This window comes from Alligator sinensis, unplaced genomic scaffold (genome assembly GCF_000455745.1).
Source record: "Alligator sinensis unplaced genomic scaffold, ASM45574v1 scaffold366_1, whole genome shotgun sequence".
NCBI classification, from domain to species: Eukaryota; Metazoa; Chordata; order Crocodylia; family Alligatoridae; genus Alligator; species Alligator sinensis.
The window spans coordinates 1,308,545-1,319,867 of NW_005841851.1; the positions used below are offsets into that span (position 1 = coordinate 1,308,545).

At 43.0% G+C, this 11,323-nt stretch overlaps 1 protein-coding gene across 2 annotated transcripts in view; it reads right to left on the reverse strand.

Moving 5' to 3' along the window:
* MTOR (mechanistic target of rapamycin kinase) overlaps positions 1–11,323 on the reverse strand; it is a 103,246-nt gene that overhangs the window by 6,178 nt on the left and 85,745 nt on the right. Inside the window, exons 39-49 of one of the 2 annotated variants that reach the window (XM_014523163.2) lie at positions 11,263–11,323; positions 10,933–11,029; positions 10,149–10,247; positions 9,252–9,374; positions 8,360–8,542; positions 7,315–7,449; positions 6,846–7,020; positions 5,337–5,472; positions 4,465–4,612; positions 3,611–3,733; positions 1,749–1,831 (exon numbers count right to left, since the gene is read on the reverse strand). The exon at positions 11,263–11,323 is cut by the window's right edge and continues 70 nt beyond it. In XM_014523163.2, coding sequence (XP_014378649.1) covers positions 1,749–1,831; positions 3,611–3,733; positions 4,465–4,612; positions 5,337–5,472; positions 6,846–7,020; positions 7,315–7,449; positions 8,360–8,542; positions 9,252–9,374; positions 10,149–10,247; positions 10,933–11,029; positions 11,263–11,323 — 1,363 coding nt within the window. Of the gene's footprint in view, positions 1–1,748; positions 1,832–3,610; positions 3,734–4,464; positions 4,613–5,336; positions 5,473–6,845; positions 7,021–7,302; positions 7,450–8,359; positions 8,543–9,251; positions 9,375–10,148; positions 10,248–10,932; positions 11,030–11,262 lie in introns of both variants that reach the window. The other variant, XM_025211341.1, reaches the window with a different exon arrangement.

The following is an 11,323-nucleotide window of genomic DNA, read 5'->3' on the forward strand; positions in this document are numbered from 1 at the left end:
TGCTGGAGTATTCCAGTTGTGATTTTCACCAAAAGTTTCATGAGTTTATAACTTGCTTATCAAATGTTCTAAATTCATGAGAAAAAGTTTTTTTATCACAAAAAAGGAGGAAAGATTTATTTTCTTTTACCTTACAGACAGACAACCAGTATTACAAACATTGGTACCAGATATATATTTTTAGAAAGTTAAAAGGGCTTCTTGGGTCAGTAATCTACAACCCAAATAGAAGTCTGGACAACCTGAACAGATCTGGGACCTCAAACTGGTGGGCAAGGATGTAATAATTCTTTGAGGAACCTTGATATTCTGGGGCCAGAAAAGACAAAGGACATCTGTACAGGGAGGTGGCAAGCTAAACTTCACTGTAATATGGACATTAGCAGAGCTATGAGAGAGGCTGCCTCCTGTAGATTGAGGATCTATGGCATTAAGACCTGGACTGGGTCCAGACTCATTTGGTTTGCCCGTTTCAGGAACTTTTTCTATTTGGATCAATATGATGGAGTCCCATGACTTCAGAAACCATTTTTTTTTGCATGCAGAGATGCTCCAGATGGACTCCCCAACCCATACACAAAGCATCCATGATTAAAATTCTTGCCAGAGTAGGAGAGAGAGCAATACTCCGTCCACACATGTTTTCAGGTTCCTTCCACCAGCTCAGTCTTGTGAGGACTGAAAGCAATACCTTCTTGTTCTGGGGCTCTGTCAGTCTGAGCTGAGCCAGAGTCAGGGCAGGTGAAATTGGGCAACAATGTTTCCTGTGTCCAAACCAACACATGTTCTAGTGGCTCTGCATCCATCTGTGGGGGGAGTCCCATGTGTAAAGAGTTTTCAAAGAAGCACTGACCAGTGCTGATTTATGTGGCCTCACTCTGGTTGTGACTTTCACTTCTGGCTCTGAAATGACCTGGGTGGACTATTAAAGCAGATGTAGTGGGCACCAGGCATCTCTGGACTTGTGGATTCTTGGGGATTTGCACATAAAATACTTATCTGGGATGTGGCTCTTGTGAGCAGAAGAGGCTCTGGCCACATCCTTGCTGGGGATAGTTCCACTGCAGAACACACAGGATCTAAACTCTGCCAGGATGCAAGGTGCTCGTTGTAAAGCCCCTCAGCCCATGGAACTAGGAGTAGGGTAGTAAGAAGAAAAATAAAGATTCAAGGACTGTCCTTCAGAGAACATGTGTGCAGGTGGATTTCTTCATGAGATGGGTTGAAAGCGGCTTGAGGTCTCTGAAGAGAGTAGCGGGTCAGATACTTGTTGGGTTCTGTCTTATTGACTCAGATGGTAAGAGGGGACAGAGGGATGATCTTGGCTTCTCTAAGCTTTGTGGAGCAAAAGGCACATGTGGTCCTGTATGTAAGTGTGGATCTCACAATATGTGAAGAATTACTTTTGTCTCCATTTTACAGAAGAGTAAACAGACAGAGGTCAAGTGATTTATTTAAGGGCACTCAGCAAGTGAATGGAAGGGCTGGAAACAGAACTCAGTTTCTGACCTAATTTTGTGATTTTTCTTGAAAGAAGATACTAATTTCATGTGCTCAAGAGACGTACAAACCCTTAGGGCCTTGATTCTGCAGCTATAAAGATAATGGAAACAGGAATAAGCCCTGAAAGATGCTATCATTTCACATTTGAAACAGCCAAAATGAAACTGGCTATCTATCTCAAGAACAGATCCAATGGAAACTGTTAGCTGAATTTATTTAAAAGAAAGAAATGTATTTTCACTTACCTGTCCCCAAGCCCCAAGATGTACCCAACCATTGACATCACAGCAAGTGAGCGCGTATAATTTGTTCTTCTGTCAAACCACACCTAAACATAACAATGATAAAAAGAACTTTGATTAAGCTGTGTCTGCTTCCTAAACAACATTCCAGTTTGGCACAGCAGGACATGCTCAACCAAGCCAGCTAATTATGCTAATTCTGTTTACGTGACACTGTTTTCTTTTTGCTAAGGTGGCTGGGGTGGTTAGGACACTAAGGCATATGGTTGACAGCCCAGAGGTCCACAAGTTTGAGGCCACAGCAGAAGCACCCATGGCGCGGCCCTGTTAGATTCCAGTGAATCTAAATTCTGCTGAATACCTTGTCACATAAGGACATGAAAAAGGAAAGGATTTTTGCCAACGATAAATAAGGTAGGAGCTAACAGCTGTTTTAAATTAGTCCTTTATCCTCCACTTCTTTGTTACTGCATACAGAAGGAATGGGCTCCAGGGGGATATAGGGCAAAATCCACAAAGTATCTTAGATGCCTAACCAGGACTTAGGTGGAATTTAAGTACCTAAGCCCAAGATTGTGATCTTCAAACCACTTTGGCTAAGGCACCTGAGTTTTTGCCAGTGAAGTTCCTGAGGGGCCTAAAGTTCTGTTTCTCTGAATGAATTTTTGTGCTCAGAACTTCTGCCATTTGGGAGGGTTGAGCAGCTCCAGGCCTACCTCATACCTAAACCTGAATGAGACCTCTAACTAAGGTGTTCCTCTGTCTAAATACCATGAAGAGCTTGATTCAATAGGCATACTGTGAGCCTGAATGCATACTGAGAGCACCGAGTCGACACATTACAGCCCTGCCTACATGAATTCAGAGATGGAGGCAGTATCTCCCTTTGATACATTACCTCCACAGGTGTCAGTGTCCCTCTCCTTGGCCTTTGTGGGTTCAAGACTGCATTGCCCACCACCTCAGAGTGCCAACACCAGCAAGCAACAGGCTGTTCTGTTGTGCAGACACTCTTTTCTTCCCTGGCTAGAGCTGTTTCATTTTGCTACCAAGAATTTCAGGTTCACGAGAGAGCAAATGAGATCTCTCTCTGTGGTCAGGATACTCATCAGGGAGGGGAAGCTAGATTCTAACCCGTCCCCAACACTGCAAATGTGGTTCATCTGAAAAGCACCCTGGGTGACTGCTGTAGCCATGGAGCTTCTGGGTGGAAGCGGGTATAATCCTACCTCTATCCCACCTCCTCCTGGTTGTAAGTGACCCCTCCGGTCCCTTTTTAAAAGGGGCAATTTAAGTGTTAAAACCCAGAAAGCGATAGTGGGCTGTGAATCCCAATCTGGCACAGATGTAACCCAGAGCAAATGCTGAAGTCAATGGGAGGGGCAGGATTTCAGATCTCCTAGTTAGCTCCCCGCAGCTCCCAGCTCAGTTGGCCGTGGTACATTCCATTCTGAAATGCCTGGCTCTCCAATGCACTGTATAGGGTAGGGATGGCCAACCTGTGGCATTTACGTACCACAAGTGGCACATGTAACCTTGAATGTGGCTCACAGATTGGGCAGGGAGCAGAAAACAGAACAGCAGATTAGGAAAGGGATCAGAGTAGCACTTGGTGAGGGTGTGGGGCTTAGCTTGTGGCATGCCTGCCAAAAAGGCCTAGGGAGTATAAAGATGTTTACCTTGGGGACTCAAGACCAGGAACCAGGTGGTTCAAAGTCTGATGGTGTGATGCTGTCATGACACCAGAGCCCATTTGTGAATCCAGCCCTCAGTGACTGCTGTACGTTTTACAGTGTCCATATGAACCAGAAAGACATGCATAGCCGCCTGCAAAAGCCATTAGTAATGATTCAAGTTGGCTGTACCTCAGAGCTTGGGCTTTTCAGCCACAGCAGTTTGGCAAGATCATCCCCAGCTGTGTTATTGACAGCATGTTCAAACACCTCCACTTTCTGCATCAAGGTCAGGTGGTCATAATCTGGAGCCATCTACAATACAGATATGCCAGTTAGAAGCTACACTACTAGGTTTCCCATAACAGGTCTCAAAGCACCACAATACAAGGAGCATGTTAGTCTCAAGTAGTTTGCTGAGAAAAACTCCAGGAGGAGTTAAATTATTCATTACTTCGCAGTACAGACCAGTCTGTTTCTAGCTACCATGGCAAGAACAGCCAGTACTGCAGAACTCATTTGAACTGCAACCCCTAGCAATATGAGCCACAGCCACTTTTAATTAAAAAAGCGGAGGGGGATTTCTGTTTTGGAGAGAAGTCTCCAATTGTATTCTGGGGGGTCATGCCTTCTCTTAATTGATGGAACCAGTTGCACCAGTACTGCCCTGTCAACCTGTGATTTTTGTAGCTCATTCAATTTACAGCCTTACTGCTGATGGAGGAGGCTAGTTGGGTCGGCACTTTTTGTGACACAGGCTGGGAGTCAGACTGAGCTCCACTATGATCATTCTAGCCATTATATGGCAATAATTTGTGGGCACTACTGAAATGGCAAACGAGAAATTAATAACTCTGTGGCCCATTGCTAATTCATTGCCGCTCCTAAATATTTTAGCATTTTCATTTCATGCTTTTTACTATTACCACCACATAAAGGGGTCAAAATAAATGGGAACAAGAAACTGTGCCATTGCTCATTCTAATCAAAGGGACTCTATAAAGTCCTAATAGAAGACCCAATTGTCTGCCAGCCTTGTTCTTTACCCGTAGCATGATGCGATGCTCGATGTTGAGAAGGATCTTCTTCTTCTCCCGGTAGTCTCGGATGAGTGCGTGCAAAGTGTCACAGTGGGGAACCCAGCCAATCAGGCCAGAGTTTGTAGACAGTGGAATAACAGCATATCTCTGGATGCTATGCAGAGCAAGGGAGAACCAACTGTTGCATATTATAAATTGGTACATTATCAACATGTATACAAAACCAACTGGTCTAAAACAACCTCCTGCCTGACTCTGGAGGGGATCTAAATTTGTTTCCAATCCATCACTTCTAAAAACAAGCAAACCAGCCCCAAAAGAAACCCAAACCCAAACTCAGACCCAACCAAACTCTCCCCCTGCCTCCAAAAGACAGCTTAGTTACTATACAGAGCTGGAACCTCTTTCTTAATACATCATATGAACTGTTAAAGAAACTTCCTCACCCAAAAAAGTGAACATTTCACAGGATCATTTGTACCTCTCTGAATACCGCTGTAAACCATGGTACAATATTAACATCACAGTCACTCAATTCCATTAAGCCACCAAGATCTTTAACGTGGCTTGCTTTATGATGCTGAAGCCAATACATGAAATGCCTTGGGATTATATCCTGAACGTCTTGAAATGCCATTAGAAAGGCTTTTAATTAAAAGAACAGAACAAAACAAAAACAACATGCTCCTTTCACGGTACATTTCCTTTAAATTTTAGTTACATAAATGCTTCGTTTTGTGGCAGCCTTCATCTTATTACTGGATTTTCCATTTCTTTATAAACTGGTGAAAAGAGTGGAGGTTTTAAGGAAGTCCACATCATCTTTATGTGGCACACTGGCATGAATGCATTAAAAGGACCTATATCCACTCCGATACCTGAGATTTTTACGAAGGGATGTTGGGTCATTGGCCAGCAGAGTGTTGACCAGTCCAAAGAGCTGCATCACTCTTTCATCCTGGCGGAGATCCTCATGGCCCTTCAGAAGGAATACGAACTCATGCCCATTGCTTCCTGGAAAGCAAGTTATGGGGGTTTAGCTGTGATGTACAATTAGAGGATGTCTTAGCTGCATGAAAACTGATTGATATGGTGAGATGCAGGGTGATAGGGAGTCGAATCTTATTGTGCCACCTTCCGAAGGTGGGATTCACACGTTAAGAATTAATGCAACAAAACTGGACTAGATGCTCTCCAGAGATTGTTTCCAGCCCTACGTTTCCACGATTCTATGAAAACAAGTCCTGATTTTGAGGAAATGGTTTATATCACTAAAAAGAGATTACTGAGATTCCACTCTTCTGAAACACTGGTAATACCAGGACTAATTATACAACAGGATACTGTTATATTGTCAGGATATTGACAAGACAGAACAAAATGATACCAGTTTCTTGCAGTAATAGCTTGGTTTACCACTCTTACTCCCCTCTCTCCCCAGTCTAGTGCTCTCAAGCTCCTAATCACTATGTTCAGCCCTTCCTAGATGTCTCTAAATCCAGCTGTTTGGTTTTTTTTTTTTTTTTTTTTTTTTTTTTTGAGTTCACTCTTTTTAAAATTCCTTTTGCTCTTTCAAGCTACATATTGCCAAAAGAATTAGGTTACTAGCCAAGATAGTGGCCTTGGAACCACAGCTTTGAATTCTGTGGAAGGGTATGTCTAATGCTGCAACGGTCACAGCTCTCACAGAGTTACCAGAGCTATCTTTAAAGTAGGTAACTTTGTTAGGGAAGCAGAGTCCTTTAGCAGCACTGGCTCTGGGATGACCAAACCACCCAAGGATTTATTTAGCCTCTCAGGTGGGCTTTGCAACCCACATACAGCTCTGGGCTGCTTACGACTGCATTGCTAGCAGTACTTGAACTAGCTTGGGTGCATAATGATGTCAGCATAAACATACCCAACAATCAGCACCATCCTTCATCTTGCTGGGTTAAAGGAATCAAATAAAGCATACTTCATTGTTTACCTAGACAGAATTTAAGCGCTTCTTTGATCAGAACATGAAGTGAAGGATTTCACGCCACTCAACTAACAGCTTCCACCCCAGAAGTGGTTGTGTGTCAGTGCTGCCTGCCTATGCAGAGCTGAGGCACCTTGGAATGAAACACATTATATAAAGTATTTCTTTTATCTTGCAGTTCTAGGCTTTCTTCCTGTTGAGTAATGAGGGAACGAGTAAACGAAGATGTTTCCAAAGCCGGGAAAGGCAGGCACTCTGAGTAGCCAGCGTGTCCTGAAAAAGCTTTTACCAAAAATGAAAACTCCATTTCAAGGAAATGCTGTGGAGGCTTCTCCTGTCAAATAAGCAGATTGAGGTGAAAGCCTGAACTATTTCAGGGTTAGAACAGCAGACTGTAGAACTGGCAACCATTTATGTTTCTTACCCATTAATGTTAACTTCCTGGGCCTCTGCTTGGATGTGATTACTTGCAAGGATGGTGCAATTGACTGAATGCGGATGATTGGCTGGTTGGGATCATACGTCCCTGGTACTGCTAATTCCAAGTCCCGGCACATCAGAAGCTTTGGTGACACGTATTGTAGCTCCAAGGAAGTGAGCTGCAAACAAGAAAAAAATTAATATACATGTCAACTTAATTAAAACATCAGAAAAATATAGGTTATGGAAGGTCTGAAACAGCTGATTGCCAGCCTTCAGTATTTCTGTCACCTGGAAAAAGCACTGTGTAAAGTTTAAGCCTACAGCTTCTGCAGGTTCCGAGCATGTCACAAGGGAGGTGTTTCAGGAATACTCTCTTTGAGTGTTTTGGATAGACAGAGAACACAGAACAGAGAAAAGTACCGACAGCATAAACTGTACGACCCACAACAGAACTGTACCTCTCCCCCCACCTGAGGCAGCTGCTTCGAGATGCGCCTGAATACGTGGTAATAGAGATCCCAGGCTTGAGTGAGGTCCTTGACATTTCCAGATTTCATGTATTTTCTGCACCATTCCTGAGCCTCCATTAAGTCTCTGCCATATGCCTGGGAAGATGGGAGAACAATTAAACACTGCTACAGGCCATTTATTTATTTTCAAACTGCTATACAAACTTTGACTGAGGCTCATTTTTTACAGCACATCAGTGGCAGGTTCAATATTAGAACCCAGAATCTCTGGTGCCAAGACCTGCATTATATCTACCTGACAGGGCAGCCTCACAAAACGACTTCATCCCTACAAGGCGGCATAAAAAGCTGAATCACCTTGTAATGGCACAGATGAGGGCAAAAGCAATTACTGCAAAGTCAGAGAAGCAGTGTGCGCAGACCTGGGAGGAGCCATCTTTATTTAGCCCCACTGGTGCCCAGTTGCTGCTGTAGGTACTGATGCAGACTGCAAAGCAGGGCAATCTTAAGGTACAAGAAACTGCTGCAAAGCAGGAAGTGCTTCCCCACTGACAGGGTCAAAAAGGTTATTATACAAATCCCATGAGATCTTTCACACAAAGCCCAGATAGATACTATAAGAGTCAGCAAAAACTAAGAATGCAGAGATACATCATTTGAAATTAGTACATAGTATCCCAAGAGACTTATCCTTCATTCATTTGGTAGACTAACCCCATTTCCTGATTGAGTCTAGCACTGAGTTTGAAGTGTGCTCTCAAGTAGGGGTGGCCAGCCTGTGGCATATATGATGCAAGTGGCAATCTTTTGTAGAATGATTCTAACCTAGAACAGGTGCACTGTCAAACTTTCACAATGAAGACCTGGAATCATAAAGAATCTCTCTTGCTCTCAGACTCACATACATAACTACCATTTCTCCATCTGCTAAAAATATCTAGTGTCTTTCCTGCTATACTGTAAAGGAAAATAGCAATGTTTTAGGGACACCTTGTTTTGTTTTGCACAGCTAAGAGAAGCACACACTGCTGCTACTTCCAAATACCTGATTGAAGGATGTTTCCTTTAAGGTCTGAGGGCCACGTTCCATCATAGCATGAAGAGGCTCCAGCACTTCAAACATGCCTTTCACATTCCTCTCTCCAAAGTACAGACGGGATGCCTCTTCCAGCCCCTCATGCCACATCTCGTGCCACAGGATGGCCACACGGATGAGCTCTTCGCTCACCTGGATCAGGACAAGGAAGACACTAAATTCATAAAGAAAAGCTACTTGAATGCACATTAATTGAAAAAAAAAAATCTCCCACAAGATTAGTTTCTCCTTTGAAAATATTAAAGCACTTGCCTGCTGGCAGCTAGAGGGGGTCACGCATCCCACCCCCATTCTGACTACTTGATATTTTTTTCTTTGGCTTTCAATAGGCCAATGTATTATTATAGCTTAATTTACCACTTACCAGAGCATATACAATTGTGTAAGTCTGCCTGAAAATGTATTCTTGCCTTCAGTTATTCATTACAAATTTAGCAATTAAGACAGGCCAGTCCTTTTCCCAGAAACAGAACAGACTTGGCATGTTCTAGTCCCGTGTCTCATCAAACAAATGTTTCTCTTCATGGTCAATGATACCCATTCCCTACTTCCTCTCTTCCCTACTTTCATTCATGACAGGAAACAAGAACTTAATATTTAAAGCGTATGGCCCTATCATGTCTCCTTGAAATTATTTAACTTTAAAACAATCCCTTCCAAAGAGGAGATTACTTCCCAGCAACTTAACTGTATGCAAAAATCAAATTAACACTGGGCATTCTCTTCCAGTTTAGTGGGAGAAACAATCTGTACTTAAAATAGACCCAAAGATTGAATAAAGCTGGTGCATCAGTTCATGAAAAGATTCCTTTTTTTTTGGACCTATACACACAGCACTCACCATCACTGCCTGCTGTACCAGTGTGCTACTGTGCTCGCACATGTTTTTCAGGATCTTATTGGCAGCATTGTGGCGAGCAGTGGTGGTGGACTTAGAAGCCACAGTCAAGGGGTAGATCAAAGCCTATGGCAAACACCAAAACAGTAATATTTATAACCATGGACAAATAACAGGTGCTGCATGCATCAGAGAAGCAAAAAAAATTAAAAATAAAGTGGATCCACACAGACAAAAAACTAAGCAACAAGCCTGTTTCAGTCTCATAGGATGAAGCAATGGCAATTCTGGGACAGCAAAAGCAAATTGCAAATTGATGTCTTGAAATGGAGAACTGAAAGAGTTTGTTTTTTCGAACAGGAAGTCCTATAATTTAAAAGGCCTGGATTTTCACTTATTGGGCAGCAAAATGATTCATTGTTGATGAACTGGTATCAAACTGTGTTGATGAACTGGTATCAAGCTGAGGGAAAGACAATCCTCTCTAGCACACTGGGATATGACTCTCTCTGCCCAAGGCAGGAAACGCAGCAGCTGCTGCCCATTAACAGTTATTTAATGGGACTGGGTTTTAGGAAGCAATTTTCACCATGTTCCTAATAGAAGGAGATGCCGTCAAGCTCTGTTTGGTTCAGACGTCTTGCGTCTCAACCGTTCTAAATTTGCATCTTTTTTGTGATGGAGGCTGAGAAGAAAAAGCTTTCAGAGGAACAAATGAACCACTCAGGAAAGTGCATGGCAATGAAACTCTTCTGCTATGTATGAACTATAATGAGTCCTTTTCCAGAACCTGCCCCTTTCACCTTCCCTCAGTAATCACTCATTCTAATACAGACCATATATAAAAGCCTTTCATGGTCAAAATTCTAACTGTAAGTCTTCCTTTGGGCCAAAGCATACCTGGGGGTGGTATCTCCCAATATCTGTGAGGAGCTGGTGAATGAGGCGTCCCACTAACGGTCGTGGGGTATCAATTCTTGCAATGAGTTGAGGGATAACCTAACACCAAGGATGAGAAAATGAAAGTTACAGTCTTCTCTTGGGTATGGCTTGCAAACTGTTCAGCCCACTGCTTCCGTATCTATTTGGCTGTCCCCAGAGATCCCAGTGTACATCCTAGCAGCTACATACAGAATAGAGGTGGACAGCAAAAAGACCCAAAGGACATCAAAGGTTAGGAACATCTGAGAGAGACAATGAGCATCATATGATGTGTGACTATCATGTATGTAGGCATATTACTCATTGAACCCAGTGGTGGATGATGTGCCTCATCCACAATTGCTGTAGGGTTCTCCTACATCTCAAAAAAAGATAAACATAAAGGAAGATGAACAGAAAGCTTTCTGTATGAGGTCCAGTCTACAGAGGCACCTTGAAATGGACTAAGGGTCCATTACGTTACATTAGGGTGACACAACAGTGGCATACCCTGTAATTTTTACTGCATGTCATCTTTCACTTTAAACTTAGTCTCCTTTTCGAGCAGTACTCAGTTGACATCTGCATCCAGAATGAATGAGGCTCCAGCTCTGTCCAACGTGCTTGCTAAATAACAAATTTTGCTCTCATGGTCACATAAAGGAATGTCTCTGGCAAGATGCCAATTTGGAACCTCAGTAACTCTGAAATCCTACGTGCTCTCTAAGAAATGGCAGGTTGCACAGCCCCTTACACTCCTTACCTGAAGCCAAGTATCTATTTGGATTGCTTTGACTCCTTCAACCAGAGCTTCATTTACATCAGGCCAGTGGCCATAGTCAAACCAAAGGGTAAGGACTCTGTAAGAAAAAGAAAAAAACAGGGCATTTCAGTGTCTTGCATTCAGATCCAGTTTACCAACTGGGGAAAGCAGGATAGAAGTATGATTGACCACAAACAAGCTCAGACTGACTATGCAGTCATCACTTTTTGAGCCACATGAGGGGTGCAGAAGCATGTTACAGTGAAACTTAAAGCAAGTATGTGTATCACTGTCAGCTTGATTCTATTTTGTATGTACTTCCCAGGGTACCTGAGCGTGTCTTGTAGGTTGTTGCCTCGGGACAAAGAAATGGATCCGAAGAAAACCTGGG